This window comes from Myotis myotis, unplaced genomic scaffold (genome assembly GCF_014108235.1).
Source record: "Myotis myotis isolate mMyoMyo1 unplaced genomic scaffold, mMyoMyo1.p scaffold_m19_p_6, whole genome shotgun sequence".
In the NCBI taxonomy this organism is placed as follows: domain Eukaryota; kingdom Metazoa; phylum Chordata; class Mammalia; order Chiroptera; family Vespertilionidae; genus Myotis; species Myotis myotis.
Window position 1 is genome coordinate 74,569,769 of NW_023416368.1, and position 23,244 is coordinate 74,593,012.

The 23,244-nt window shown below is 44.5% G+C and overlaps 1 protein-coding gene and 2 long non-coding RNA genes across 6 annotated transcripts in view; 1 reads left to right on the top strand and 2 right to left on the bottom strand.

Moving 5' to 3' along the window:
- The window catches only part of PINX1 (PIN2 (TERF1) interacting telomerase inhibitor 1), a 73,633-nt gene extending 68,732 nt beyond the window's left edge, over positions 1–4,901 (top strand). For all 4 annotated transcript variants that reach the window (XM_036312914.1, XM_036312910.1, XM_036312912.1 and 1 more), the window contains one exon: positions 4,197–4,901. In XM_036312914.1, the coding sequence (XP_036168807.1) occupies positions 4,197–4,670 (474 nt within the window). In that variant the 3' untranslated portion in view covers positions 4,671–4,901. The remainder of the gene's footprint in view (positions 1–4,196) is intronic.
- On the bottom strand, positions 3,383–11,435 carry LOC118658038. The gene is made up of 3 exons (XR_004968188.1): positions 11,332–11,435; positions 7,435–7,565; positions 3,383–3,726 (listed from the first exon to the last, which is right to left on the bottom strand). It is a non-coding gene; the product is annotated as an uncharacterized LOC118658038 (long non-coding RNA).
- Positions 11,436–11,935: 500 nt separating this feature from the next.
- On the bottom strand, positions 11,936–23,113 carry LOC118658039. Its single transcript, XR_004968189.1, has 3 exons — positions 22,954–23,113; positions 22,497–22,592; positions 11,936–12,087 (listed from the first exon to the last, which is right to left on the bottom strand). It is a non-coding gene; the product is annotated as an uncharacterized LOC118658039 (long non-coding RNA).
- Positions 23,114–23,244: the final 131 nt, after the last annotated feature.

A 23,244-nucleotide genomic window follows, 5' to 3' on the forward strand; every position in this document is an offset into this window, starting at 1 on the left:
AGACCATTTTTTAGAATAACACAGAAACTGGTTCTATTTGTATTTCACAAAGAGTCGCTTCTATAATATGTGGAAAATACTTCAGGGGTCTAACAGTGCGTTTGGGTCTTTTTAATAATTACTAATAGGGGACATAGAATAGTGGATATTACAAATCTAGGGGGATATTTAAAAAACTGTTTTTGCTCATTTCCTCACCAGTTCCCCTCATCCACTAGGCTCTTTGAAAAGCTTCTTCATCTCAGGTATACTGCTTGGTCCTGGACATGCACGTTACATGTGACATGTTCCTGCCCAGCTGAGGGGCAGGACACCCTGGCCAGCAAAAGGACTGGTGGCTTCCACAGGCAGAGCCCTCGCTCCTGTTCGTGCAGACTCGCCCACCTTTATCCTTCATTGTACCCAAGTCACAGCCTGCCTGTGCCATACTAGACAGCAAGGGAAACTGTTGGCATTTGAGCAGGACTTGAAGAAGCTCAGGCTGTGGAGGCATAAAAGGCAGGGGAGACATTGCCAGATTATGCATTCCCTTAGCCCCCCTCATTTTCCGTTCCAGCCAGAGAGCACCATTAGCATGTTCCCCACATGCTGCCTTTTGAGAGCACAAGTTTAGGGGCTGTGAAGGCTCAGTGGAGAGTTTTAAGCCAAGGTATATAAAAAGAGAATCTTCAAATCAGAAGTACAAAGTGGGGATTGATTACCATTTTTTAGAAGTTTCAGCTTTTTACCACCTGTCCTAGAAGTGTTGGGATGATTTCCGGGACTTAAGTTTAAAATAAATTTGTATTCCAGTTAATAGTCACTCCAGTTTTTGTTTTTATTGATTTTAGCATCTATATAAACAAATTGTTAAAACTGACTCAGTAATCCAGCTCTCTAAGTGGTATTACTGGATCTGCTCTTGTCTGCATGCTTTCGTTCAGGTGATGGAAAATATCCTTTCCATGTGGCTAGACTCTAGTTCATTGCTATCACTTCTGCATCCTGACTGGACAGTTGGGGTAATAGATGTCTGTGAACCAAACTCATCCCTGCTGCCTGCTTATCTTGCCTCGCTGTCCCTTCTCTCTCTCCTGATCATAGAGCAATGGCCAACCCAAATGTCTTTTCACAGAGGAGTACGTTGTAGGCCTTCAAGGGACCTTGGGAGTTACCTAACTTAACCTACTGATCTGACTGGATTAGATAACTGTAAGATGATTCATGCATTAACTACACGTCTCTTGATAGTATTTTGTATGGAACTGAAAGTTTTCAAGGTATTTGTAAATTTATTTTACTCGTTTTTAGAATACTGTTAGCAAATTGGAACATTCTCACAGTTTACAAAGTAGTGAAAGTCATATTGGTATTACAGATTTTTTTGAGGTTGTGTTATGTGTTGAATGGAAACGTGGGAAGATGCAAGTTGATTCTGTTTCAAAATGCTAAGTAACTGGTGATTTTCTCAGTGCCTGTTCACTTTGAAGTTGAGAGTAGATATGAAAAGTACTCCTTTTCTTGGAAAGGTGTACATTTTTCATATTCATGGCCAAGAATATAGACACAGGGATTATAATCTCAGTAGTAAAACTGTTTATGATTTATAAAATCATAAATTATGAGCTTGTAAAATATGAGTCCTGGGCATCGCTCCTACTGGAATCAGATTTACTAGTACGTCCTATTCCTCCTTTGTTTCTATGGTTTTTAAAACATACATTGCAGCAGTGTGGGAGGGCGGCTGCCCCTGGCATTAAAGGGCTCTCCCCAGCAAGTCATTGTTCTGCCTACACTTTCCTCGGGATAAATACGATTCAGGTGCTGGCACCTCTCTTGCTTGTCTCCATGCCCTGCTAAGCCCGGTGCGCAGTGGCGCATGGTTGTTACAGTCCTTGCCACTGGAGGAGTTATTATGAGCATGGTTATTTTCTGGGATTAGAAAGGCCCTCTGAATTCAACAGGTGACTCAAAAATTGTTTTATATTTCCTAATACTGAAAAGTGTGATTAATACCAGCAATTGGTTCCCATGATTTAACTGAAAAGCAGGACTAATAGGTGAGCAAGATAGGGAGCCATAGACTATCACTTGAATTTGAGTTCCTGAGACACAAATACACTCCAGAAGAGTTGACAAACTCCTTTTAATGCCATGAAACTAGATGAGACCTATTTTACATAAACAGGCCACCTTCACAGAGACTGTGTGTGGCTGTGTGCCCTTACAGGGAAGGCAAGACCTTTCTTGTCCATCAAACTGGGATTGCCTCGCACCAAGAGAGCCCTGAGATTTTCCATTCTGCCGCGCAGCATTTCAGCTCTCTTTCCACATTTGAAGAACAGAAAGACTAAGTGACCTTGTTTTTGTCTCCTGGGACAGCTATTTTTAAATTTTTCTCAAAATTACCTGGTGGGATTCCAGCCAAAATTGAATGCAGATAGGTAACATTTAAACTTCTTTCCAAAGCCCAGTCGGTTATTCCATACGTTCTGCATTTTACATTTTGAAATTTTAAACTTTGACCACAGACTTTGTTTTTTTTAGGCCTGGGTAAAATAAGGTTTGTGTTGGTTAGATGAGGTGTGATGTTGTTGGAAGGTACCCTTTGGTGAGAGATCTCTAGGGCATTGGCCACTCAAAATCCAGTTGTCCATTTATATGATATTGATTCTGCCAGAATTTCAAATGTGATGCTACTTTGATTCCACTGAGCCCACATTTAAGTTCTGCTCTATCAAGAAAATGCATGGTCCATTTATACATGCTGGTTTGTAATAAAGTTGGAGTTTCTTTCCGCCAAGTTCAGACTAACTTATACAGTCCTAATTTGGAAACAGTCATTCAGAAAACTCTTTTCCCACCCTCTCAACATGAGAGGGTCGACTAACCAGTCTCTTCCTATGTGAATAAGTGAATATGAAGGAAGAAGCCGGGTAATTATGAAAACTTAAATTTAGCATTATAGTTAAATGGCTTGATTATTTTAAAAGTCTCTGTGGGCAAAGTTATTCTAAAAACTGACTTTCCTTAAAGCATAGTTCTGCCCTGGCCAGTGTGGGTCAGTTGGTTGAGTGTCATCTCTTTCTGGTTGGATTCCTGGTCAGGGCACATGCCCATATTGCAGGCTTGATCCCCAGTGCGGGGCATGTTAGAGTCAGCCAGTTGATATTCTGCTCTCACATCTTTACATCAATCTTCCTCTCCCTTCCTCTCTCTCTAAAAATCAGTAAAAATATTTAAAATTTTAAAAGGCATAGTCCTTATAGTCTTCATCATAAAGGGACTCCCTTTCCACACCTATGTTTTCATCACATTACTGCCAACCAGGTGCAACCCATATAGTGACACCAGCATTTCCTTTTTTTATCTCAACCTACTAAGGCATGAATTTTCTCTCTCTTCTCCAGCCTTACAGTGGAACGTATTTATTTGAAGTTAAAATGTAAACCTTACATAATCTCAGCTGTTGTGAGTACTTCCTCATATTTAGAAACAAGACTAACACAGACCTGAGTATCTGGTTCATGTCAGAGTAGTGATGGAGGCATCTTCCTTCTCCTCATCCTCAGCCGAGGGGAGAAGGGCTGCTGTGCTAAGCTGTTCTTTCTGGGAGGAAGGCAGAATGCATGCATTTCCAGCCCTGGTGCCTGTTCTCCTGGAGCAGGTGTCAGGGGCCCCCACTTTGTCTTTGGAGGAGAAAGAAGGTGTTCCCAACACGCCAGGTTCCAGGTTGGCACTTGGCTCCTGTGATAATAGGAAGGGTTAACATATGAATGTGGCATCTAAGTTTTCACATCAGTGCAAAGACCTGAGTAATCCATAACAGAGCTGGAATCTGACAAGATCACAAAGCTCAAGGACTTCGGTGTCCCTCTTTTTCATGGCAGACTGGGATCGCCATGTATAACATTGTTTCTAAGGTGCTTTTTATTCCGAATTTCATTTAGGTGACTTTCCAGCTAACTTTCTGAAGGTATCTTCAATCTGTTCACCCTGTCACCCCCTATAGTATTCAACCAAAGTGTCTGCCACTTTGTTCTATGCTTTGCAGTTCATCTCTACCCGAGTGGGATGCAAGGGGGATCGAGGAATACCTGGTACTCGGCCTGGTCTCTAACTGCTGAGGGTTAATGGCTCCAGCTGGAGTCCTCCTGGATGCCCTGTCAAGTACACAGCTGGTGTTTAACCAGTTTTAATCTTTTCCCACACCTTAGGATGATTCCAGTCCCGCCACTCCAGATGGGAATGAAAACTCCACTACGACAACCAGCACCTTCACCATCCAGGAGTACTTTGCCAAGCGGATGGCAGAGCTAAAGAACAAGCCACAGGTTGTTGCTGCAGGGCCTGACCTTCCAGAGACTCAAATGGAAAGGAAAAGGGGAAAGAAAAGAAAGAAAGAGGCAAAAAATAAAAATGTGGAGAATTACACCCAACCCAAGACCAAGAAAAAGAGAGACCAAGCTGAGCAGCAGCTCGGAGACCCTCAGGGGGATGAGAATTCTGATGCTTCTGCTGAGGATGGAGAAGACTGTATGTGGCCATTTGATGACCAGGACTTACCACCAAAGCCCAAAAAAAAGAGAGAAAAGAAAAAGCTACAAAAGCAGGTTGAGGCAGCAATGGATGCTACTGTGGATGAAACACCAGTGAAAAAGAAGAAGAAAAAGAAGAAAGATTCCAAGTAAATTCTCTTGAGCCAGGGCCTTCCAACCACTCAGGTGTCAGGGCACTGCCAGACTGCCTTGGCCTGGAGTCAGAGCAGAGTTCACCCAAGAGAGTGTGCACATCTTTTAACATGCCCGTGGATTGCTGGGTCTCGCCCTCTCACCACATTTTCCCCAAACCATTTTCCAAGGACTTTTTAATGTTCCAAATCTTGACTCTCATGAACAAATAAATTTCTTTGTAGACTCTGAGCCCTTCACTGTGAGTATTCATTCATATTCGTATGAACACGTCAAGTTGTGTATGTGCACACATGTGTGTAGGTATGTCAGTCTATATTTGCTCTTGATTTCCTTCAGTAACAATGAATTGTGCTTCCTTCTGAAGGACTTAGTCTAATTAAAGGATTAAGAGGCAATAGTTTAGATTCAGATCATTCTTTTTGTTCTATAGCCAACCATACATTTTTGCCAAGTAGGTATTATATTATTACTCTCCCAAATCAGACTTGTTTTTGTTTGGTTTGATTTGGTGCAGTTTTGATGGGGAAACTGTTTTAATGTCCTCTCTTCACTAAGCAGTGGCAGCCTAGTGTTCTGAGGTCTCCTTCCCAAGACTGCAGTCTAAGTGAGCTGACTAGGAACCAGGGAACCTTCCCTGAGAGAGAGTAGGCAGGCCATGTGATGATGCTCCGGGGACAAATCCCCTATTGTGGGCTCCACCTTATTTATAACGATCAGGAGCTCCTCAGAAGCTTAAAAGATTGGGAGTCTAAGGTCAGGAAATTAATTTTATCTGTAAACCACTCACTCTGTAGATTGAAACTACCTTGTGAATGTTCTTAAAAGTATTAATAGCACATAAATGTAAAAGATACTTCTCAGTTCAGTCCTGCTCAGACCCAGTGGTGTCGCCGAGTTGTGTTTATACGGCCTTCTGCCACACCCTGGCGTCTCCCTGTGTGTGTTTACCCAGATAACTTCACGCCCTCCTTGGGACACAGAATTAGGAAGAAAATGCACGCTTATAAATTAGAGGTCCAGCCCTATTGTTTTCTCTGCCTGTTTCTCCTCTCTTCCTTTCTTTGTTCTCTTTATCTCTTCCTTCTTTTCTTCTCCATCCTTTTATTTGTTTATTCCCTCATCCTCATTCCCCCTTTATTTTCAATTCCAGTTTTCTTCTAACCCCTTTCCAGTTGCCAGCTGCCCATCCTGCTCTTGCAATCTTGGTGCTTGGCCTGCTTCTGACAGACCTGTCAGAGTGGCTGTGGGGGTGTGGCAGGGCGTGCAGGCTCGGTGCTCTTTTCCACTTGATTGATAGATTGCTACTGGATAATACATGCAAGCTGATGACCTTTTGCCCTGATTTTGACTCTGGAGGAGAGGGGGTGGGCCTTCATACATTAGATATGAAGCATGGCCCAGAGAGTCTTCACATTGAGAAAGTATAGTAAGAATGTTTGGTTTTGGTCTCTTAAGAATTCTGAATTGTTTAAAAAGTCACACACACTACCCACAAAGAAAATTCAGAGCCTGAGGTCTAGTTTCTGAGTTTTATCATGGCCCCCCCCAGAGTGCAGAGTCCCCGGCTATGGTTCAATTTATTAAAGCACCAAAGATTTTTAAAGTCACTTTTCTTCTCAGAGGGCACATGCCCAAATTATCTCTGCTTGTCCTATCTTGTAAATGAACTGAGTTCCAGAAGGGAGTGGGAATGTATGAAACCTAAAGGGAATACTCTTTACAAAATATTTTTTTCCTTTCCACCCACATATTTAATATATATTTAATATATTTATATATATTTAACATATTCTTTTTTGCCTTTTATTTTATTAATTTTAACTTTTTTTTTAACCAATAAAAATGAGAGTCACACAAATATACTGAATTGTGTGCAGGAGGAGAAAGCAGGTGGGGGTTTAGGAAGCAGGTGAGATGAAGGGGCCGGCCAGGAAGACCAGGGTAGGGAGGTGCTGAAGGAAAGTTCTTGGAGTTGAGAATTCCAAGGCAAGGGTAAAACATCTCAAGATTATTAGATGCAACTAAATAAATAGATACTGTAGGCTGTAATTTTTATTATTTTAGTGGGCTGAAAAAAGAATTCCTGGATGATTTTAGGAATTTCAGGGTAGCCTGAGAAAGAAGTACTTGCTCAGCAAAGAGCAGACCAGTGTGACCCTTTACTTTGAAGGATGTGGAAGCTTAATTTTCACTAGAAATCTGCAGTGTTCATTTTTCCCAAGTGTCTCTTTTATAGGCCACTTGGTTTTCCGGATCTAAGTGGAAGATTGAAATATATACGCTTGAAACTTGCATTTCATAGACATGATATTTCTTAAATTGTTAACAAATGAACCCTATTTTTGCCTTTAATTATTTCACTTGGTAAAAATGTATTTTTATTCTTCAGTGCTTTCCTTGGCATCCTTCAGTTTTAATAGGGAAAGCAGGTACCCCGGAAAAGATTTAGCCAATGAAGAGGTTCTTAAATGTTACAGCACCCTTCTTTCCCTTCTGTTAATTTTAATAGATATTAATTATTGCTGCATGAGGTCCTGTGTGCCTGGCCCTATTCCAAGCACTTTAAATAAATCAGCTCATGTCGTCCTCAACCCAGTAAGTAAGCACTATTGTTAGTTACCCCCTTTTACAGATAAACACTGTTTTTATAAAAGGGCCTCTTTCAGTTTTTATAATTAGATTTATGATGCTCCCAGAGAACCAGTGGAAGCTGCTGGCAAACGGTAGAGTTTTACAATGAACTGGAGTTAGCATTACTTACATGCGCTGTGGAAAATACTTGCAGATAGCCTGTACATTTGAAATTCTCAACGGATGTTCCTTCCCAATTTGGTCAAGAGGTTGGTGGGAAATTGGGTAAGTAACTCAACTTCTTAAAACCTCTTTGCCAGTCTATGAAAAAAAAAAAGACATTTTCTTCTAATTTGCAGAAAATACTGGTACTTCTGAAATACAAAACCTAAATGAGCCCTGGTTTTATACCACAGTGCGGATCTTGCCTCTCCTCCCTCACCTGTTGGCTGACTCCGGCAGGAGCAAGCTGGGACCTGCTCTTTTAGAAACAGCATCAGAGAAATGTTTCGGCACAATCTACCTGAGTGATCTCAGCCTGGACCAGCAAGCAGCGGCTGTATTTTGATTTGAGTAAGAACTTCCCCACTGTCACCCTGTTTATCTCGTGGGTTCTGCAATCATTGCAGTTTGGAGCCTGTTGTGCTGGCACTGGGGCTGGGGAGGTCAGATCCCTGCTGATGTGAGATTTCATAGCTCTCGGTTGTTAGTGAACAAATTAGTATCACATCCTAATAAAACGGATGACTAGACTCCATGCATAAAAGTGTACGATCTAGTTAGGAAATATTGAGTCCACTAAAATGGTATGCACAAAGCCCTTATGGGACCGGAAAGAGGAAGGCAAAGGCAGAGAGAGCAGGTAAAAAGGTGGGTGGGCCCAGGACTGCGTCTGGTGCCAGTGTTGTGATGGTGGCAGTGTGTGGGCTAATGCAGACATGCTCACCGAGTTCTTCTTTCTCACCTGAGTTGAATTTTTGTATAAGCGTTAGCAGCAAACTTAAGGAAAACTGCAATGAATTATTTAGCCAATGGAAGGATTTTGTATTTAGTTACATCTTAAATTTTCTCTTTGTATTTCCTGTATTGGTTTTCCTTTGAGAAAGGTAACGTGGATATGAGAAGCCGTTATTTGTTCTAAAACGATTTGCTGAGCCCCAACTTAGAACTAAGCCTAGGCCAATTCAGGACTGAGTAATCCATTACAGGGCCTACCCACATTCAAGATCTATCAACTTGTGTCCTTTAGGTCGGTTTTCCTTATCCTAGAACACTGTCAATGGGATGTACTCAGGACCTGGCGCCCTCCACACTGGGGGGTTTCATCACCTTTAACATTCATGCTAATCGTGTTAATCAAATTGGGTAGTAAGCTGTAAACCATTCTTTGCTAACTCATTATTTGACTTGAACCTGAGGAGTGACTTCCCATGCAGATCTCCCTTATTAACATTTCTAACTGTGATAAATAAGCAAAATTATATGAACATTCTTCCACATAGAGTGAATTAAAAATGTATTTTGCCTAAGTGGAGAGTGTAAGAAAGACCACAGCTCCTCTCACCAGCCCCTCCCCTCTCCTCTGTCCCTTCTGTTACTGGCATATTTGTTGAAAGAACTGGGTATAGAAGGACTAGGAGACCTAGCTTTGAGGTAACCTTACTTTGCCTAGGGACTGGGGACACCCTTTGACCCGGGATGGAACAACAAATATTAAACATTTGTTAAAGAAATGGAAGCCTGAAGGCAAACTCTAGCCTTCAAAACTTGGGGAATGAAGCTGTGAGAAATCCAGGGGAGTGCCACCGAGCCTTCACTGTTGGGAGTGTCCTTGCTTTCACCCTCCTCCTCACCTGCTACGCAGCTTCCCCCAGGTGAGTGGCTTTACTCCAGACTGTTCTATCTCCTTTCACCTACCCTACACCCCCTAAAACTCCTGAGTGTCATTTCCTGAATACTCCTTGGCTGTCAGGAGACAGAAAGTCCTTGAATGTTTTGCTCAGAAGTTTTGTGTTCTCTCTCTCTCTCTCTCTCTCTCTCTCTCTCTCTCTTTATATATATATATATATATATATATATATATATATATATATGCATATACATATATATCTACACTAATAAAAGAAACATGCAAATTGGTGTCACTCTGCTACGCCCACCAGCCAATCAGGATGAGTCTGCAAATTAACCCAACAAAGATGGCAATTAATTTGCATATGCAGGCGTGGAGTGAAGATGGAAGACAGCATAGAACAGCGGTTCTCAACCTGTGGGTTGCAACCCCTTTGGTGGTCGAACGACCCTTTCACAGGGGTCGCCTAAGACCATCCTGCATATCAGATATTTACATTACGATTCATAATAGTAGCAACATTACAGTTATGAAGTAGCAACGAAAATAATTTTATGGTTGGGTCACAACATGAGGAACTGTATTTAAAGGGCCAGAAGGTTGAGAACCACTGGCATAGAAGGAAGCCAAGCACAGCATGAGGGAGCAAAGCGGTGGAGAAGGGAGGGAGCCGAGGCAGCGGACATGGGAGGGAGTGAGGCAGCGGAAAAGGGAGCTTCGCTCCAGCCACAGGAAGCCCTATTCTTGCAGGAATCTTCCTGCAAAGGGCCTCTAGTATATATATACACACTCATGACCAATGTTTCTGCTTCTTTCTGAACAATTCCCATGTCTGGATCTGTCCCCCACTGGTCAGTCTCAAGCTTTCCTTCCGCATCTCCAATTAATCATCGTGAGGGTCCCTCAGATTCAAAGGATCTGAAAGGAACTCTTGTTCATCCTTTCCAGGCCACCTTCTGTACCTGTTGTTGCTATGGATACCCCTATGCTTTCACTGTGGCTTTATCATCTAGGGCAGTGGTCAGCAAACTGCGGCTCATGAGCCACATGCAGCTCTTTGGTCCCTTGAGTGTGGCTCTTCTACAAAATAGCACGTGCAGGCGCACATGTACAGTGCGATTGAAACTTCGTGGCCCATGCGCAGAAGTTGGTATTTTGTGGAAGAGCCACAGTCAAGGGGCCAAGGAGCTGCATGTGGCTCGCGAGCTGCAGTTTGCCGACCACTGGTCTAGGGCCATCTACAACAATTCAACCTAATTAAGTGACTGCCATTGGTGTCCTAGGTTAAGTTCTTGATCCCTCTGCCTGGTGAGTCATGCCCCACAGCTCCTGGCTCTATCCCTCTTTTCCATTTATCCAGTTAATTCCATAATAATTCTTCCTGGAGCATTGCACCCACTGCCTTGAGGGGCCCCACGTCCCCCATTTGCACTCTCACTCTAGTGCATGACTGTGCCTCTTGTGTATCACTGTCCTTTCCCTCCTGCTGGCCTTCTCCACCTACTGGCCTTCAAAGCCTGCCTCTGATGTCATCAACAGTTTCTCCAGCCTTTCCTCATCCGGCCCCCAGTAGCAATCTCTCCCATTCCCGAGTCTTCATAGCTTTCTGACTCATCCAGGTCTGCCTGATATTGGAGTTTATGGATGTCTCATTTCCCCCATTCAAGCCTAGGGCCACTGAGGGTGAAGTTCATCTCTATGCCTACAGCACCCAGGACAATGCCTCACACACAGCGGGCAGAGAAGGACTCTTAAATGAAGAAGCAAATGAACAGACCACAGCGAGGCAAGAACCGGGCTCTGAAGACCTGCACTGTATCCAGATGAGGATGTCTAGTCAGGGTGCACTGCTGTGACCACGGCCCCCACTCGGGGTTCCTTCAAGTTCTGAACACTATAACCAATATGTGTGAGACCTGCTCACCCAATCTGAAGGCTTGATTATTAATTCTTCCCTACTTCTCCCCTAGCCTGCACTGTTGGTGACTCACCTAGCCCACCAGGATCTCTAATGACCCCCTCTCAGGGCCCCATTTTCAAGTCTCCCTCGAGTGGTGGCTGTAGGATCTAGCAAAATACCTGACGAGGCCCTCAGTACATTTTCCTCTCTTCCTCCAAGCACAAGAGAAAATGAAAAGTAAGTTCCCTACAAATATCGGAGCCCAGTCAGAGGGTGCAGCAGCCGTCCTCCCAGTGCCCCTCAGAGCTATCACCAGGGCTCCTGAACAACTCTACCTGCTGCAACCGCTCTTCCTCCTGACTGACAAGCTCCAGGATGAAGCACAGGGCGGTGTGGTTAGGTCATCCTGAAGACATCAGAGTCCCAGGAGAGCTTAGCACTCCCCACTGAAGGAGGTAACCTGAGCAGGGCCAGGGCAGGGTGGGGTGTGGCCACATTGACTCAGACTTCCCAGGTGACAGGTCTCAGGATCCTGCCCTTGCCTGGGACTCCTAGGCAGCCCTAGTCAAGCAGGTTGTTGCAAATTAGCCTACAGGGATTACAAAATCCTGCTGAGATGGGGCAAGGCACTGCAAGCTGAGATGAGCAAATGATGGCAATTGTGCTGGAAGAGAGAACAGTGTACTCTGGCCACATAAGCCAGTTGGTTGGGTCTTCCAAATCAGAGGAGCCTTCCAAACATCAACCCTGAGACACGACACCCTGCTCACCTCAACCCTGTAAGAGCTGTGTTATTACATTCCTCATTTATAGATGAAAAAATAGGCTCAGAGTTGCACAGTGCCTACACCAAGGTCACCAGTTCATAATATGACAGACGGAAGGGTGGTCCCCCTGAGCTCCAACCCCTTTTTGATCCTGGAGGCATGAGTGTGACAATTCAGAGTTTGGAAGAGTTAGTGCCCGAGTACTTACTTGATGCTCTTTAGAGGGCAGTCAAGAGTGATGACCTTGAAATTCCTTTCCTGGAACTAAACTTTAGTGTTTTGAGTTTTGCTTCATGAATCTTGGAGTTTAGGACTGGAAGGAACCTTAGAAATTTAAACCAGAAAGATAAAAGTCAGAGATTTGGTGCAGAACCACCTGGGCAGAAGCAAAAGGGCTAGATGACTTCTTTGTCCCACCCAGTCGCTGCTCTAGAGCCTTCTCCTGGCTGGCTCCTGAGAGGTACTCAGGCTGCAAAGACCACTCTACCCCAAGACCATTGGATGTGATACTATGTGAGCTTTGAGTTCAGGGGTCCCAGTCCTTTCTTTTCTCATTACTAGTGTTTGACCAGGATGGTTGAAAGAGAATTATACAGCCAAAACCGGTTTGGCTCAGTGGATAGAGCGTCGGCCTGCGGACTGAAACGTCCCAGGTTCGATTCCGGTCAAGGGCATGTACCTGGGTTGCGGGCACATCCCCAGTGGGAGATGTGCAGGAGGCAGCTGATCGATGTTTCTCTCTCATCGATGTTTCTAACTCTCTATCTCTCTCCCTTCCTCTCTGTAAAAAATCAATAAAATATATTTAAAAAAAAAAAAAAAGAGAATTATACATAGAGATCTAAGGCACAGTATAATGAATATAGATATTTATGTTGTACTATAATTTAATGTGATAAATATCACTACATCGGCAATCATATTACAATATGTAAATGTGTCAAAGTAACACATTGTACACCTTCAACTTACACAATGTTACACATCAGATTTATTCAATTAAAAAAAAGAGGCTTATGGTAACCAGGGAGGATGACCGATATGTATATCTCATTATCAGTTATTAATGTCATCCTTTATTAAGCTGGATGCTTTGCAATTATTTTCTCATTCTCAGAACAACCTGTAGGTAATTATGATTACCCTAATTCTGGGTGTGAAAAAAATGAGATTCTGCTTGATTGACATTTTCTCAATTACACATCTAGTGAGTAGCCAAACCAGTACTGGAGCCCACATCTTTCTGACTCCAAAGCACCCACTGTTTCCTCGGTGCTACAGAGCCTCCTCACTATCCCTGAGGATCGTCTTGTGAACATGGTTGAGAAGAAACGTGATTCAAGATTTGGTTCAGCAGCCACCTGCCTCCCTAACCACTCCTGGTGTGGATTCTATGTCCCTCTCCTTTGCTCCTTTGGAGATGATTGTGTGCTTTTTTTCCAACTTATAACTGGAGAAGATTTTGCCTCCTGTATCTCCAGCACCTAACACTGTGCCTATCCTCTAATGCATGTTTAAGAATTATTTTTAAATTAAATTATGGAATTAATAAGTGAGTAAATGAAATAATTTCCTCTCATTCCTACATGTCTCTGTATTTTGGGGTAGTGTGCACATGTAGCCCAAAGAGATCTGTGCCTACCAATCAATGTTGTATTATTAACAGACTAATGAAGGTGTAATTTATAAACAATAAACACCAATTTTAAGTGTGCAATTTAATGAGTTTTGAGAAGTGAGTACAGTTGTGCAATCACCACCTCTATTGTAATATATGACATTTCTATCAGCCAGTAAGTTTCCTTGTGCTCCTTATCAGTTCTCTCCCCCCATGTCCTGGCCCCTGAGCAACTACTGATCTGCTTTCTATCATTATAGCTTTATTGTTTCCAGAATTTCATATAAATGGAATCATTTTAACTTAGAATAACACTTTTGAGATTTAACAATGTTATTGTATTTGTCAGTAGTTTGTTCATTTTATTACTATTTAAATTACATTATATAGATAGACCACAGTCTATCCATTCATCAGATGAACATTTGGGATTTTTGCAGCTGTGTACTCTTGTGCATAAAGCTTCAACCTTTAATACAAGAACATTCATATGAACATTCAAATAAATGTCCTTATTTGGACATACACTTTCATTTCTCATGCAGAAATTCCTAGGAATGGAATGTCCAGGCCATATGATAAATATTTGTTTAACTTTGGTACTGCCAAACAGTTTTCTAAAGGCTACCTCTTTACATTCTCACAAGCAGTTTATGAGAGTTCTATATGTTCCACATCCTCACCAATACTTGGTACTCTCAATCTTTTTAATTTTAGCCATCCTAGTAGATATATACTAGTACCTCATTATGGCTTTAATTTACATTTTCTCCTGATAACTAATAATGTTGAGCATCTTTTTCATGTGCTCATTGGCTATTTTTATATCTTTTCTAAAGCATTCTATTTTTGCTCTGTGCTTTCATTGAATTTTCCTCTTAATGTTGAGTTGAAGATGATTGCCTACATAGAAAACCCATAGGAATCTACCCCCAAAATGTCCTTGAACTGATAAGTAAGTTTAAATAGCTCACAGGATACAAGGGCCACATAACTATATTAATACTTTAGTGAATTATTGGCTTACTAGACAAAGACTTTAAAATAACTCCTTTGTATGCTCAAAGAGCTAAAAGAACTGAAGGAAATTAGGAAAAATGACATGTGAACAAAATGAGAGTATAAACAGAAATTATAAAAATCTAACAAAATTCCAGACTGAAAAATACAATAACTGAAATTTTACTAGAGGAGTTCAATAGGAAACTCTAATAGGCAGAAGAAAAATATCAGTGAACTCTGAAGAGCCACACAGAAAAAAAAAAAGTGAAGGAAAATGAACCGAGTCTAAGATACTTGTGGGTCATACTAGGTGTACTGGTTAAGAATGCAGATTTAATTTCAAGAGAAATATCAAAAGTGTTTTATTCAAAGTAATGTCCATCGCTAGCTACACATTTCCCCCATCTTTCAGGTAATTTGTGGATACCATCCCAATAGAACTTTTCTTGTTTTGAGGCAAACCATTCAGAAACCCAATTTCCCACTTTGTACGTTTTGAAGTGCTGCTCAGAAAGTGCATGTGCCATCGATTGGAACAAGTGGTAATCTGAAGGAGCAAGGTCTGGTGAATATGGCAGGTGAGTTAATACTTCCCAGGCAAGATCTTTTAACGTGTTATCATGAAGCAAAATTAACTTTGCCGTGTCTTCTGGCCCATTCTGGTCATTTTACCATCAAAGCGTGGTTCAAATTGACCTGAATGTTCTTTGTCTTTCACATTGAAATCATCACTTTTAAAGTGTTTAAACCAGCATTCACAAGTATCTTGAGATGGCGCATGTTCACCATAAACTTCCGAAAGTATACGATAACTCAGCAGCACTTTTCTTCAAAATAAAATAATGAATTAAAACTTCCTGCAAATGCTCTTTTTTTGGCATGAAATTCGACATTTTTTTAAAAAATATATTTTATTGATTTTTTACAGAGAGGAAGGGAGAGAGATAGAGAGTTAGAAACATCGATGAGAGAGAAACATCGATCAGCTGCCTCCTGCACATCTCCTACTGGGGATGTGCCCACAACCCAGGTACATGCCCTTGACTGGAATCGAACCTGGGACCTTTCAGTCTGCAAGCTGACGCTCTATCCACTGAGCCAAACCGGTTTCGGCAAATTTGACATTTTTAAGCATGAAAATATCTATGATGTTAACACCTTCAGAAAATTTGACATATGAAGTTTTTGAAGCTTGTCAATACAACAAAATAGCATAAATATCAAATCGCATATATATCAACATATGTGTAATTCCATTTATTGAAAAAAATCCGCATTATTAATTGGTACATCTAGTAAACAAACAGACCAATATAAACATTATAGGAGTGCCAGAAGGAGAAGAAAGGAACAGAGAGAATATTTGAAGAAATAATGACTGAAAACATCAAATTTGATGAAATAAATGAGTGAATCCAAGAAGCTTAACAAACTTCAAGTATGATAAGCCCAACCAGGACAGATAATAATCAAACTGTTGAAAGGTTTTTTAAAAAGCAAGAGAAAAGTGACTCATCACATGCAAGAGATCTCCTATGAGACTATCAGATTTCTCAGCAGAAACTTTACAGGACAGAAGTCAATGGGATTATATATTTTAAATTATGACATTTAAAAGCTGTCAACCAAAATTGGCAAAACTCTTCTTCAAAAAATGAGGGAGAAACCAAGATATTTCTAGACAAAGAGAGTTAATTGCCACTGGATCTATTCTACAAGAAATTCTAAAGGGAGTCTTTCAAGTTGAAATATAAGGACACAAGAGAGAGGGTACCTTGAATCATATGAAAATATAAGGTTCTTTGTAAAGGTAAACACAGACAAGTATTTAAAAAAAACAGTATTATAATTTGGGTTTATAACAAATTTTAATAAATATTTAAAAACAAATCATACAAAGTATAGTATATTTTCCAATCACAATAGAATGAAATTAGAAATCAACAGAAGTAAAATTAGAAAATTCACAAATATGTGGAAATTAACACAATCTCAAACTGTCAATAAGTCAAAAAAATCATGAGGGAGATTAGGAAATATTGAGACAAAAACTATAACATATCACATGAAATCATAAAGCAGACACCTTCACTGTACACTATTCAAATTCCTGACCCATAGAGGCACCAAGTATAATAGTTGTTATTTGGGCAGTTAATTACGCAGCAATGGATAACTGGAGCACATCCCTTCATGGATCGTTGTGCGATTCTAGCAGAAATTCAAGGTGAATGGTTCAAGGATTAAATTATACAGCTAGTCTAAGTGCATATGTTGAATGGGGAGCGTGTTTCCTAGTGAAGTCTTCACAAAGACTGCTGAGACATCCCAACTTTCTGAATATAAATCCAGGAGCAGTTGAATAGAGTCTCTTCATATGAGTTGTTGTAGGCAACTCATGTCAGTGCTTGTGGGCAGTGGGGCTATTGAAGGCTGTCCTCTTGTTGCCCAGCTAGCTGGCACACTGTGCACTGTTCCTTTTGCCCTAACGCTTTTCTTTCCTTCCATCTTACCCCTTTCAGAGTGCCCATGATGTACAGCACATTATTTTAGGTTCTGGAGTGTGAAAAATGAATATATATTAACCATGTCATTTATTATCTGTATGCTGATGCTTTGCCACCTCAGGTTTCACTGACTCCGGAGGGACTGCCCCTCCCAAGGCTAGCCAGTTCCTACAGATAGTAAACAACTCATCTGCTGGTAGACTTTTCACACAAATCCACACCCCAAACTCTGGGGTCACCATTGACCTGCCTCAATCATGAAGGCCAGGTATCTGACAATGAGGGATACCTTTATGCCCCAGTGTCCATCCAAATTATTCACATTTAGTTGATCTAAAGCCTACTTTCCCGCCCTTGCCATTCCTTCCTGAGGAAGCCACAGAAGGCTCTTGCCCATGGTTTCCCCCTCCCAGTGCTTCACCATGTGGTCCCCAAAGCATGATATGCCCCTCTTAAGAACTGTGAATAACTAGCTCTGAGGGGCAGTCTTCTCCTGATACATTGACCTTCCTATACCTCAAATTTTCTATTAATATATTATATTTTAAAACAGAATGATACTCAGTTCTTGCCCTAAGGAAACTTACAATTTAGTGGGGTGGGGAGTCCTAAAATAGTATGACTGGTAGCATTCTGTGTCGTGATCTGAGCACACTTCTGCAGGTGTGTTCACACTATGAAATCTCAGCCACTACTCACCATGTCTGCTTCTCTGTAGGCATACTGTACTTCATTGAAAAATAATTTAAATAATCATGGTAGTTTGAAATCCATCTATTAAAGCAACTATACATTGAACAAATAAGTATCCTCCGCTTCTCACAGTAGAACCGTTGGCTGATAATGGAGTTCTCCATGATGAGATCTCCATTGGTGCTGCTTCATAATATCAGCCTTTAGCCCGACACTACTTACCCGAAAATCAGATGTGTATGGTAGTCTGAGAAAACACTTATTTATTTTTCATTTAGTATTATTGATAGGCATTTGCTAGTCAGTTTCCCTTCTATCTCTTAGGTGTTTGGAAAGAAGAGGCAATAGAATAAAGAGATAAAAAATTTCCCCTTGAGCCCTAACCGGTTTGGCTCAGTGGATAGAGCGTCGGCCTGAGGACTGAAGGGTCCCAGGTTCGATTCTGGTCAAGGGCATGTACCTTGGTTGCGGGCACATCCCCAGGAGGAGGTGTGCAAGAGGCAGCTGATCGATGTTTCTCTCTCATCGATGTTTCTAACTCTCTATCCCTCTCCCTTCCTCTCTGTAAAAAAATCAATAAAATATATTTTAAAAAAAATTTCCCCTTGAACCAACTTTTAGTTTTTCTTGTAATTTATTTTTTTTCCTACCTCAATTTGAAAGTTCAGCTTCCGACCAACTAAATAAATATCATTTCAGTGCTGTAATCCTTGCTCCTTACAGAAGGAAAACTGAGCATTGTTCAGACCGGAGTGGGAGAAAATTCATGTAGAAAAGGTTTGTCTTTGACATGGAATTCTCCCGGCCCTCAGTGCTAGGGAGAAGCACACACAAAGCCCAGAAGGAGCATTAGCTTGTCTTGGCGCTGCTGTGAGAATGTACACACACATCCAGCCTTCGCCTCCCCGGGCCCACGAGGCTATCCACCCTGTGCACTGGGCTGGTGACTTGCTCAAATGTGTACCTGCACTCGTGGCCAGTGGGACCGGACTCATGTCTCTGCTCCAAGTCCAGCTTCTTCCCAGCATTCATTAGGAGATGTGATTAATCATAGATGAGCAGGCATGTGTAGAGGGGAGATTCTGCAGTAACTAGGACATCAGATCTGGGGGACTCCCAAGAAAATGTGGGTTTCTGTACCCCAGTGTTTGGTACCATTGAGTCCCTCTTGCAAAAGGGTTTGGATGCTGTCAGGGGGTCTACACTCCCCACACTCAGGAGCAATGTCATTTGAAAATCCTATTCCTTCCCCCTAGTCCCCAACAGAAAAGCTGTTACACCTAAGATGCTTGACTCTCTGTCCAGTTGTCCATGTGCTCTGCCTGCTTCCAGTCCATGCGGGTAAGCCTATGGGTACATCGTAAATCCATGCTGTGTGGTTGAATTCCCCCAAATTATTCTAACTTAGGGACCTTGGTGCATTTCTTCTAAATGTATGAAGAGATTTCTGTGGGTTAAAAGAGTGGAACTCTGGACACAGTTTCTTGGAGGGAAGTAAAGGTTTCTGGTTATTGGGCCAGCTCTGAAGGGTGGGGGATAGTGTGGCCGGAAAGTCTGGGTCCAGTTTCCTGGCTCTTCAGCATGCACCTCAACAGGGTTAGCCCATTTGCTCTTCACATTATCTTGTACTTATTTAAGCGCCCTTTGGATGAGGGAAGGTCCAATGGAACTTGGAGAGATGGGACTAGACAAGGCACAAGGTCAGGGGGAGACACAGCGCTTGTTAGAAGCCCTGCTCTCTGGCCTGGGGCTCTGGTGAGTGTGGGGAGCTGGGAGCTGAGCCCGGGCAGCCCCAGAACCCAGAAGCAAAGGCATGAGGGATAGAGATGTATGTTCAGGTCTCTGCGCTGCCACTTGCATGCTGCAGCCTCACCTTCACTGGAAAACAGCTTAACACTAAAACTTGGGCTGCCGACTTTGCAGAGGGCTGTGTAGAGGCTTGGATGAGCCAGAGAATGACCTTTGCAAAGACTATCAATAACGTATGGACAAGTTAGTGTGAGCAAAGAAGATGGTGGTGATAATTTCACCTGCAGCCTGCTGTGAGGGACAAAAAGCACCAGCAAAACACATTCACAAAACCCAAAACCGTGCAAAGACGAGGGCCACCAGCTGAGTCTCTGCCAGCCCAGAACTTGTTCTGGCCCCAAATTCTGGTGCCCCAGCGTCACCAAAATTCTTCAGTTTGGAATAGAATAAGGAAAGCTCCTCAAGGGGAAAGTTTTGGAGGCCTGGCTGTCAATTTTATTTAAAATTTCAACCATTCATTATTTTACACCATTTCACAGTTCTTTAAATATACGAGCTGCTTTCACAAATACTCATTACCCCCATTGACAAGTGAACAAACTGAGGCTGAGATCTGGTAAATGCAACTTGCACCCGGGGTTTCGGACTTCAGGTCCTGTATTCCTGGAAACCGATATTTGGAAAGAAAGAAATGAGAGAAAAAAGGAGAGAGAGAGAGAGAGAGAGAGAGAGAGAGAGAGAGAGAGAGAGAGAGAGAGAGAGAGAGAGAGAGAGAGAGAGAGAGAAAGAAGAGAAGAGAGAGAAAGAAAGAAAGAAGAAAGAAAGAAAGAAAGAAAGAAAGAAAGAAAGAAAGAAAGAAAGAAAGAAAGAGCCAAAGAAAAAGGTGGGAGGGATGGGAGAAAAAGAGAAAGAAGGAGGAAGAGAAAAGAGAGGAAAGAGAGGGATAGGGGGTTGGGTGAGGAGAGAAGAAAGGAAGGAGGGAAGCAAGAAAGCAAGGAAGAGGGGAAGAAAAACTCATTTAAGAGGAGCAGACAGCGTAGTTTAAGCAATTCACACCGGACCAGTAAGGCTCAGGTCTGGGTGCCAGACAGGTCCGTTGCACGCGGGGTGTTCACTGTGCCCCTAATCGTCACGCGCAGACCCGTCACCCTGACTGCTCTCCCTGCCTGCGGGGACCCCCATCCCATCCTGCTGCGGGTCCAAGCACCCGGAGGACCCTGCACCGCAGCCCTTCTTGGTTCGGTTGCCTGCGGGTTCACCACGCCGCCGAGCCTGGACAGATGAGCCTTTGGACCAACAACTAACGGGCCGCGCCGGTCCTGGGCCCAGCGCTGGCCAGAGCAGGCGTCGGGGATGCCTTAGAAAGCGCCAGCCAGAGCTCCGGAGGACTGACGGTCTGAAGGTTGCAGTGACCAGAGGCGTCAGAGTCACATTTGACCTCGAATCCCTCCCTTAGCGCCGCCCGCACCCGGGCACGCTCGCATAAAGTTGCCCAAGTACATCAACGCACGGGTGCAAATTAATGCAGAAAAGAAGGATTGGAACGAGTGACAGAGCCCGGGTTCTGGCACGCAGACAGCTCACACTAGCCAGGACGCGCCGGTACCAGCAAAGGCGCTGCTAACGCCGGGTCCTGGAAAACCCAGGTTCAAGCGCTTTCTCCGGAGGAAATGCAAGAAATTAAACGACTTGAAACAACAATCACGACACGGATTGTCTCTGCCCCCGCCCCAGCTGTTTTCTCCGTTGTTGCCTTTGGTCTATGTATGGAATCCAACTTGCCTGCGCTGCTCTGCCCGGGGTCTGCGTATCTTCCTAACCTGGTGCCGGGCGCGGCCCCACTGCGTGCGCGTTCTGCTCAGGAGCCGCGCTGGGAGGGCGCCAGAGGCTGGCGCCGGAGCGGGATGCCCGCGGCGGCAAGGGGGCGCTGTCCCCTAGGGGCCTCTGACCCTGTGGTGGAGCACTGTCTCCGCCCTGGAGGGCGGTGGGGTTAGAAAAAGTCGGAGCCAAATTCTTCCTGGGGTCCCCTGTTGCAGCGCGAGTGCCCCTGCCGGGATCCCTCTCCACCCCTTACCCTTCCCGTTCCCTAAAGAGCTGCCCTTCCCCGGACGGGCGCGGCCCTAGCTCCCCGCCGTTCCCAGAGCATTCCGGCCTGGGATTTTTCTAAAGGAATTTCTGGCAGAGGGGTCCAACACGGGAAATGGCCTAGGCCTCCCGGGGTAGGGAAGCCCGCCTAGACCGCGGACACATTCTCTCCGCAAACCTGCCCCACCCCACCCTGCTCGGCCCCGGCGCCAGCCAGCCCCACCGCTCCACCTCGGGTTCCAGGATGCTCTCTGGCAGCAAAGCACCCACTTTCCAGCTCGCTCTGCGCCGTGCCCGGCGCCCGGGGCTGGTCAGCCCCGACCCAGAAGAGCAGCAGGCGGAGGCCTACAGTACTGCTTCTGGATCCTGGCTGGAAGGGAGAGGAAAATTAGCGTTTTATTTTATGCGGAGAGCCCGTTCTCGGATGAAAATTAAAAGGGACTTTAGAGATTAAAATTGGGACTTAAAAACCGACAAGTTGCGTCTCTCCATCCATTTGCCGGATTTTGGCCGCGGGGCGGGTTCGGGAGTGCATGTTGCGCACAAGGCGCCTATGATCCCAGTCCCTGCGCGCTGGGGCGTTTCAACCCCGACTTAGAGCCACAGGCTCTCCATCCAGAGTTCTTTTCTCTTAACATCTGCCATCAAGTGTAGAGTTTGAACTTCGCATACATTATCTCATTGAAGCTTCACAACAGCCCTGTGAGATCAGTCTTATTATCATCGTCCTTCTTTTAGGATTAGGAAAGGGGGTTTAGAGAGATGCCCGACTTGCCCCGAGTCACGAATTAGGTAACACAGACACCGAAGGCAGGCCCGGACTCCAGACCCTCAGTCCTCCCGTGACAATGCTACCTCCCTTCTGGGTCGCTTCTGCGGAGCACCGTACAGGAGTGGGCACAGCAGTACTTGTGGATAGAATTCCAGGATCTAGTCAAGCCTCGTGATTGCGGTGTTTCAGACAGTAGCGTGTGTCTAAGCCCTATTTCCTCATTTCTTCATTCACTTATTCGGCGGTGCCTGTGCGCCTACTGTGCGCCAGCGCTGAAGTTAAGAGCCAGGGGAACAGTCCTACTCACGCGAAGCAGGGTGACACGGAGATGTCATCCAGCGAGCGTAGTGGTCGCCCCATGGGAGGTGGGTGCCAGGACGAGGGGAACTCGGGAGCTCCAGAGCTGGTGGGAGGAGAAAAGAGAAGCTACAAGAAGGGGCTTCTTTGAGAGAAGAGCTAGAGGCGGGGGAGCTGGAGTGGGGTGGCGAGAGGGGGGTAAGAAGAGAGAAATCAGATGGCAAAGGGGATAAGAACTGAGCGCGCAGCCCTGGGCGCCGCGGGGACGTCGAGGGGGGCCCCCGCGTGGGTACTGCCTAGAGCCCGATGCGGAATCCAACCCCAGCCCTTGTGAGCCTCTGGTGGCCACCAAAGTTGGCTGGGGGCCCGGGTCATTGTACAAGGCGTGTGTTCTCTTAAGAGCGACTCCCGGGGGGCTCTGGGGGTTCATGGTCAATGCCTCTCGCGCCCGGCATTCCCAGGGAAACCTGTTGGCGTCGGTTCTCCGCTGGATCCCATGCCCGGGAGGAGTTGGTGGAGTCTGGCCCGTGGAGGCCGCGGCCAGAGGACTGGGTCCGGCTCCTACTCTCGGGCGACGTGACCGCGGGCGTTACCCGCCTCCCTGCTCTGCGGCACCTGCGCCGGGAGCCGGCGGGACGGGAGGCGGCCCCGGGGGTGGGGGTGGGGGGCGGCGGGGCGCGTATCCCCGGGAGGGACCCGAGAGGCGGAGGGGCGGACTGGGGGCGGGCGCGGGGAGGCGGCCCTCCTTTCCTCTCCGG